Here is an 8,879-nt window from a genome sequence, read left to right as displayed (position 1 = left end):
AATTTGCGCTTGTCATCCTCCAGCCCCGACACTCTCTCCCTTAGCTCATCCTGCTTGGCCCAAATAGAGGCAAGCTCCGCTAAATCTGAATTAACTTGACGGAGTCATCGAGTCGCAACCACTAAGAAAGGAGTAACTTGATTTGCTGCATAGTGTAGAATTTTGTACATATGAGAGTTAGAGAGGAACTTCAAGGCTTCGATAGTAGCAGGAGGGAATGTGTGGCATCCCCATTCATATGCAAATGGATGTTGCATTAGTAGGGACTCACGAGTGATCCCCCACTCAAGGACTAAGATTTCAGAGCCTGTCACATGCAAAGAAGAGGAACCTGCAACAGTGTCGTTTTTCATTGAAGGTGAAGCAGAGTCAGCATCGATTCTGGTGTCCGACGTAGCCATCATTTACTGATAACAAGTGCAAGACGAATGCGATAAGAAGCAAAGAAGATGAAGAGACAGTTGAAGAGTATGATAATGAAGAAAAGTAAACTGACCTCGATTAGGGAAGTTATAAATAAGAGGCAGGAAATTTGAATGGTCGCAATGATAAAACCGTATGCGCAGGTGACTCCGTTACATCAGTGGACATCAGATTCATCTCCACCAAACACGTGCCTGGATTTAAACAATAACAACCTATCTACCCAATAATAACGTTGACATTTGCTAGCCTAGGGGATTTATTAACGTATCCCTCTAGGAATACCTTAAAGATAACATGATAGTTATCTAAAGAACGACCTATCTAACGGCCGCTACCCAACATAAGTGTTAGGCCCAAGCCTTTGTCCTCATGGCCTCGTACTTAGGCCCCAACGTTCAAACGGTAAGGTCAACCTCAGAACAAGAGACTCGGGTCTATAACAAGCCAAAACAATACTAACACCTCCCCAGAGCAACAAGTGTAGCGCTCAGAGTGCTGCTCTTCGGTGGTCCTTCACCAATAGCAGATAATCGCTAGTGGTGCACAATCCGCCAATAAGACGCATCCACATCCTGACGGTCTAGACAAGACAAAAAGTATTGTCAGGGACATGCTCCCACGACGACAGGTATAAAAGAGATCATTCTTCTCCAGAAGAAATGATCGTCTCTCTCTATCTCAAACTAAACCCTAATTCTCTCATACAACTACTAACTAGACCGTCGGAGTCGCGTTCTGGGACCCCCTCCCGGACGATGACTAAAGGTGAGTCTTTTTTTGTTGTGATTCACAAGCTTAACTCAGGTGAAACCACCACTGATGGTGTTAAGCTCGTACCCATATCACAACAACAATGTTTCAGAATAGTGGTAAAATTGGCAAATACTCAAATGTTGGTTCAATTAACTATATTCTCAAGAATTAGAATCATGTAATCATTATTGTGATCATCCCAATAAAAAGTCTAAGCATGTTTAATATACAAAAAGAAAATCCGAAATAACCAAAATTGAACACACCGAATTCTTGGAATATTAATTTTTTACATAAACCCTACAAGTACATTGAGATGTAAAACTATTTGTACACTAGAAGAATTTAATCCTATGGCGACGACAGAAGTCGTTGTTGCAAGTACCCCTAACTTTGACAAAAAAATATATATATATTGATCGGAAAATCTATGCGAACGATATGTTGTCGCCATAGCTTCGACGGGAATGAAAATCAGGTTCACGGCTTTCTAAAAGCCTATACCGACGACATTTCATCGGTATAGATTTGGCCTATCCCGACGACAAGTTGTCAGCAAAAGCAATTAATAAAACTTTTTTTTTGAAAATAATTCCCGACGATACATGTGCCGACGACTTGTCGCCGGCATAGTGGGTACCTATCCGGACGATACCTATCACGACGACAATTTCCACCTATTGCGACAAGGCTATGCCGACGACATTGAGCCAATAACATGTCGCCTGTATAGGTTATGCCTACGACTTGTTATCGGGACAGGGTCAAAATGTGTCGCCGTCATAGGGTTAAATTGTAGTGATAGGCAGTCGGAAAAGGTGCCCCTCTCCAATGGGGGTTGGGGGTTTAAATCCGGCTTGTAGTTTATGATTGTGTTAATTAAGGGTTGTTTAATGAAAGATAAACTACTTGTGCCAACATTTTTAAGTTGATATTGTTGATTTAAAATATTGTTTCCAAAAATTCATAATATTAAATTCTACACAATTAGCTAGGCTAAGATATATTTTTCGTTGTTTGATTAAATATTTTGTTTACACATAAACTTGGTATCATTTATTATAAACCGTTTTGTCTTGAATATTAAATATATAGGTCTCATAAAATATAAGTCTTGCTATACTGTGAACAAATTAATTAATGTGAACAATAATAGTCTTTAAGAATTACATGTGATGTCAATTGTCAAGTTATTAATTTGTTAATAAGCACATTACGTACATTGATTCGATCATAGATCTTTGATCATCTTATAGGAAAGGCCTTGGACGACAAGACACTGTATGGTCCTTTAACCGGTGGAGGAGGCCCAAAAATCTCCCAAAACCGCAGCGTCTCATCCCCACCAGCCGACACCAATGTGAGTCCATCCGGGTTCTGAGCCAGCTGCAACACTCGCGATGAGTGGCTTGATAACTCCCCTGCTTTAACCATTGAAGGGTACCTCCATAGTGACAGCGTGTTCTTACGTTCATCATTTGTGCTGAACCCATGCCCACTTACTATCTCCTTATAATGTCTGTTCCATTCCAGCCCACAAATCTGCACATTAATTACTTTCCATGCATAAGAACCTTCCATGCATGCACAATGTAGAACTATATATTATTGGAAAGTGAAATGAAGAAATTAAAGAGTACTAGTGCATATACCTGTGCTTCTGTGTTGACACTAGTGATACAAGTCCCTTGTTGAGTGTTCCATAACTTAATGCAGCCATCGTCTGTGCCACCACCGGAGGCTAAGACTTGAAAGTTGTAAGGGCACCAAGCAAGAGCCTTGACTGCAGCCACATGGTTAGTGAAGCGGTGGACAAACCGGGCTGAGTTCATCCGTGATGCTTCCCAGATGTACACCACGTTATCATCACCACCACTAGCCAGTAAGTTCCCAGTCATTGACCATTTCAGCCCACACACTCGACTCCTATGCGCCTTTACTTCTGATACCAAACTGTTTCTCACCCTCGCTGCCAACCAAAATGCAATCTTTTTATTTTCAATCATATAATTTAATCTCGTATTTGCTATAAAATTATAAGAGTGTATTTTTTTTATTGGAAATCGAGGAATTGATATATAAAACAAAAAATCGACAAATACCATCATGGTTCAAGATAGCTTTGTTGCCGCCTGATGTTAAAATGTGGCCATTCCATGAAGTTGCTCTCACCATCGCGTGGTGACCTTCTAGTCTTCTGATCTGTGCAATATAAATGTAAGATTCTAAACTCAAAAGTCAAAACAATAAACAACCAAATTATAGCTTTGTACTTTTATTTGTTTTTTTTTTAGAATCTATTCAATTATATCAATGAAAATTGTTTTGTATTTTAATGATATTTTGCTATAATTGGTAGCCTTTTCAAAATGTAACGGTGTAATAAGAAATTTTGAAAATAAAATGTTTTTATAAACAAATAATTGAAAATATGTTGCTATTTTTATATTTAGCCCTATTTTCGATGTATAAAATAAGTGCAACAAATACTTGGCTACAATTTTATAATTTCTTTATAAAGGATTCACCTTTCTAAATATTATATTAACCTAGAGAATCAGTAGAGTAATTGTAAGTTGCAAGTAAAAGAGGGAAAGAGAGAATCGTACGAGTTTGCAAGTTTCGGCGTCCCAGAGCTGAATCTTGGAGCTTGAATGACCAACGGCGAGTGTTTTGCCGTCATGAGACCATGAAACGCTAGACGGATGATCATTCAAGGCGTTAGGTTTAAATATATGATGAAGCCCTTCATTCGCAGCGTTCCAGAGGTACAATCTTCGACCCAATGCAATCGCAAGAATGTTGTTCTTCCCCCAATCCATTATGTTCATGTAGAAATCATCCCTTAGATCTGGTGCATCCAGTATTCTTGATTCTTTCTGAACATAAAAACAACACAGTTGATGATGATCTTGAAAGAAAATTTCGTAAGCTATAAACAGAGATCGATCACCTTGGGAAGTTTTCTTTGTTGGTTTGAGGTGTTATTGTTGAAATTTTCTTCATCGCTACGACGGATTTCATCAATGTATCGGATTGATTTTCTACTTGATTTCGGGCTTCCTCTGAAAACAAGCATTCTGAAGGGTCTTCCTTCGCTATCCAACGTCAGATTCCCCTCCATTATTCTTCGGTATTCCGCCTGTTCCACAGAAAATTAATCAAAAACATGAAAAACCCTTTCAAGCACACTAAAAATCTGGAATGCCCATGTTCAAATTTCGAATCAATACTAAGAAGAACCCTCAAAATCCAGATTACCCGTTGACGAATTCCAATTTAAAATAGCATAAATTTGAAGCAAAAACCAATAAGGAAGACACAAACATGAAATATCTTGAAGAAATTTCAGAACAAAAAACTGGAACGGAAAAAAGACCAACACTAAAATTGCATCTGGTAGAAAAATTGGTTCTGTTGGTCAACAGGGTGTAGGCTTGATCAAGATCCATCAAACTCCTGTTGGGTATGAAACGATCGCCCTAAATTAACAACACCCAGAAATAAAAACCCCAATTAGCTTATCAAGAAGTGTTCGAAGTAATTGAGAAAGAATATTGAGGGCAGGTGGTTTACCGGAAAATCATATTCGACGGGGCTGTTATGGAGGCGAGTTGGAGAGTACCAATCCGATTGTAATTTCCAATCCCTTAAAGGGTCTGAATTCAATTCCAATTCCATCATTTCCGTATGATGGATGGAATTTGGGATCGGAAGAACATGAGAGTAGGAAGAAAGATCCTGTTGGTTGCTCATGAAATTGGCGCCAAAACTGGTTTGTAAAACAGAGTGTTTCACCTCGTGGGAAACTCCTGGTAGCCTTTATTTAGTTAAATCGGGGTGAAATTACTTCTTACACCTATAATTGTGTATGTATGTATATCCCCCAAAATAACTAGTATTATACATTTTTTTTTTGGGCAAAATACATAATAACACACGTTTTTATAAGTGATAATGACTTAAAAAAATAACCAATTATATATTTTATATATGTTTGGCATTTAACTTTTTTTTATGTACTGTTAACCCTTAAACTTGTTTTTTTTTTTTAATTTAAAACACACGATTATTACCTGCAGGGTCAGTCATAATGATACAAATACCCAGAACGAGCAGCAAAAAAATGTCTTTAGGTCATAACATATGATGAATTAAATTATATAAACTACAGTTTTTTTTAAACCATGATAAGTTTCATAAATTTGCTTTGTTCATGTGGAAGTATAAATATTTAGAGTAACAATGCAACCATTACAAATAATGGAATAGAATAATGGAATTGGATATGAATCATTACAGTATGTTCTGATATTATGGTTAAAAACATATAAAAATATTAATAATTAATAAAGAAAATAAGTCATCCTACCTAATGGAGCAAAGATGAATCGAGAGTCACATTGAACAGGAAAGAGTTCATGAGAGTACCCCCCCCCCCCCCCCCCCCCCCGGGGACGAAAAGGTTATTTTACTTTATATTCATTCACAAGTCACAATTAAACAAAAAAATAATTAGATAGCAATGTAATTTTACTTCATTGGATGGATAGTGATAAACACTAGTCTTAGACTAAGCATCATTGCCCCAACAATAGTTGCAAACAAAGGTAGAAGCAAAAAAACACAAAAGCTACAGTGCCCACAATACCTGGTGAAGGAAGGACAATTTGGTCAATTAACAACATTAATATGTTTCTGATGGGTTTTTGGTCATAAGACATCCTATGTGCTCATACAAACCCTAATGCTTGGATCTAGGTTTCTCTATTGTACATGCTTTTAATCCAAGACTATAAACCCTAATTCTAGCATACATATAATCATATTAACATGAGAATAAGTTTATAGTGTTACCTCGATTGTTATGTAGCAATAACAATCACAAATCTCCTTGTATTGACTTTGGAATGCTTAGAGTCACAAGTGTCACTCCTCTAATGGCTTACAAACACCATAAGCAAATGGAGAAGGTATAAAGAGAGAAGTGAGAGGTTAGAATTCGTATCTAGGACCTCTTGGGAAGGGATACACGAATTCATGGCCCTAGGGGTGTTTATATAGGTGTAGAGATAGGGTTTCAGTCATTATCCTTATCTAGTTGATTATCCATTAAGCAACCAATAAGATAATCCTTGAATCCTTATCATACTCTAATTCTAAGGGATTTACACCTCAAATCCGTTCACCATATATATAAGATAATTCTTACCTTATTTTGTAACTATCACATAATTACAAATCAGCCCCTCTAGTTTAATTAATTACATTTGATCACAAAACTAATTCTTAATTAATTATTGACCAATATTAATTAAACAAATATGATTTCTCCTTTAATATATTATTCTTATAACATATTAATAAATCATATTATCCTCTCTCTCTTTATTCATTTCTCCAATCAAGTTGCTTTGGTGAAGGCAACCCAAAAGGACCATGCACCATCGGGTCAAGTACATACCAAAATGGTTATGGACTTAGACACTAATCCAACAGTCTCCCACTTGGATAAGTCTAACAACTATTCTGCGTATGACTTCAGATCCTGATCTGCAATCGTAGCTTTCCAAAGCCGCTGTCAACTCTGATCATATCAGATACGCGTGTCCTTAGATAAGGGATCATATATTCCTCCATTCTAGATATCGTATGAGATATGATTTCTAATCATTCTCTTTGTACTATATCTCGATTTCCGATTTATGACGACAGACTAACTGAACAAATCAAATTAGCCTCAGCCCGGCCGAGCATTTACGTATGTCATCACTAAACCATCGAGGGGCCCAAAGATATCGCTTTTATCCTACTTTGGATAAAAGGAACGGATAAACTTTGATACAATGCTCGCTTGCACTCACTCACTGAATTACACACAACAATATGTTTTATAACACCAAGTTACTGGTGCGTTTACATATTATCAATGTGCAACCAATTCACAAGATACAACTCACACATCTCGGTTTCAAGAATATAAGATGTTATCGTCTCACTAATCACTCGTAATACAATTCATGGAGTGATCCAAGTGAGCGTGGGTTTAATCCAATACTCAAATCATATTCATAAGCACTCATGAACGTTGCAGCAAACATTTGCTTATGTCTAATACTTTTCTAGACAATCCACACACCAATTCATGACAGTCTTCATTCATATCTACTTCCAACATATGAACGACTGTGGCCCGTTCGAATAATTCGATTATTCTTAATAAACTCAATTATTCTGGAAGTCAAAACATGCAAAGTGAAACACAAGAATAATACTAATCCCATATGGCCTCAAACCTTTGAGTATAAACAAAACACGTTTTATTTATCACCATATCGATTACTCATTATTTGTCGTTTCGGGTAATCAACTTCTTACTTGAATTATTACACTTGTCCCATGCTCCTAGCATGCACACAATGTTTACCTATGGTTCTTACTTTTGTGAAATAGACAAACTGAACACATTTCCAATCATTCTCATTTTACAACTCCAAATCCATTTTCTTAAGTGTAAGAATATCAAATTCTTGCTACTTATAGAATATGCTAGATTCTAACACTTTATGCAACGATCCTTTCGTAATGTCACTGCACCAAAGTCACAAAGACTATTGCCAATGATATTACAAAGTCCTCTATCGGAGATTGTTACAAGACAATCCCTTAGATATGATGTCTCTCTCTCAAAGTACATTCCTTTGAACATCCTTTTGCATAAAGGTTTCTAAGCTAGTCATAGATTTTCAATATTTACTTCCCAATATGGACACGCTTCCATATTTTCCATATGACAACTAATTTCTTAATAGAATCTTATCTATTCGTAATGATGTCGATATTGTCCATCCAATATGGAAACATTTCCATTATTTCCAATACTATACTTCCAACTACTCACAAGTGACCAATCCTCGTCAAACTTTGGATTGTCCTTTGATAGTTGTTTAATTATTTTAGTCAAAACCGATTCTAGTCCCTTTTCCCTCTAAATGCACTAGACATTTGGAAAATCTTAGAATGGTCAAACATTAAATCATTTGCAATCGATCCTATACTCGAAGCGTATGGGACATGATGCATAATGTTTTATTTGCTATGTTCTCAAAATTCGAATTGTGAAGAGGAATGCCGTAATCATAATTGAAATTTTAAGAACACACTATGTACCCTTGACTAAATTTATTAACATTCCACAACCTAATCCTTTAGATTTGAAATGAAGAATAATATTCTCTCCCTTAATTATAGCAAAACAACCTTTCAACTCTTACAACTTTGCAAAGTATGACTCTTGTTTTCTATAATTAATATTGCCAACTATGCAATACGTGCCTTAATAATCATACAATCATAACATTTATGCTCCCACTATCATGATGATTATTATAAAACATAACACTTATGCTCCCACTAGCTTCGACATGTATTTATAAACATCTTAACTTTCAGAAAAACAATACTTATTGAATTTCTTAAGTTCATGTTTCTAATACTTAGTGCTTTGATAATCTTTTATCAAGGCTTCTTGAACTTGTACACCTTTGCCTTTGATAGTTGATATGTGTGTCGAAACAATTAAGACTAATTTCCAAACCTCACAATTCAAATTATGGAAAGGGATACCGTAACCATGATTGAATTCGAGAATGAAATTTTACAATCACTATCTTTTAAATTTTTTCTTAGTGAAAGCATTT

At 36.2% G+C, this 8,879-nt stretch overlaps 1 protein-coding gene across 1 annotated transcript; it reads right to left on the bottom strand.

Moving 5' to 3' along the window:
* Positions 1–2,393: 2,393 nt before the first annotated feature.
* On the bottom strand, positions 2,394–4,966 carry LOC145029412 (cell division cycle 20.5, cofactor of APC complex-like). Its single transcript, XM_078977953.1, has 7 exons — positions 4,756–4,966; positions 4,563–4,661; positions 4,133–4,321; positions 3,789–4,058; positions 3,282–3,381; positions 2,832–3,148; positions 2,394–2,721 (listed from the first exon to the last, which is right to left on the bottom strand). Exons 1-7 carry the CDS (start codon positions 4,933–4,935, stop codon positions 2,425–2,427), a joined length of 1,452 nt encoding a protein of 483 aa, XP_078834079.1. The 5' UTR covers positions 4,936–4,966; the 3' UTR covers positions 2,394–2,424.
* Positions 4,967–8,879: the final 3,913 nt, after the last annotated feature.

The sequence above is a fragment of the Lactuca saligna genome, chromosome 2 (genome assembly GCF_052625555.1).
Source record: "Lactuca saligna cultivar CGN05327 chromosome 2, ASM5262555v1, whole genome shotgun sequence".
Classification (NCBI taxonomy): domain Eukaryota; kingdom Viridiplantae; phylum Streptophyta; class Magnoliopsida; order Asterales; family Asteraceae; genus Lactuca; species Lactuca saligna.
The sequence above is the reverse complement of the archived record's forward strand: the minus strand, read 5'-3'. Positions and strand labels throughout refer to the sequence as shown.

Excerpts from the sequence above, each read along its gene's own strand:
- LOC145029412 (XM_078977953.1), bottom strand. The coding sequence starts at position 4,935 with ATGAGCAACCAACAGGATCTTTCTTCCTACTCTCATGTTCTTCCGATC. Across the intron at positions 3,149-3,281 it reads AGCTATCTTGAACCATGATG|CGAGGGTGAGAAACAGTTTG; the intron begins GTATTTGTCGAT and ends TTTGGTTGGCAG. Across the intron at positions 2,722-2,831 it reads GTGTCAACACAGAAGCACAG|ATTTGTGGGCTGGAATGGAA; the intron begins GTATATGCACTA and ends ATTAATGTGCAG.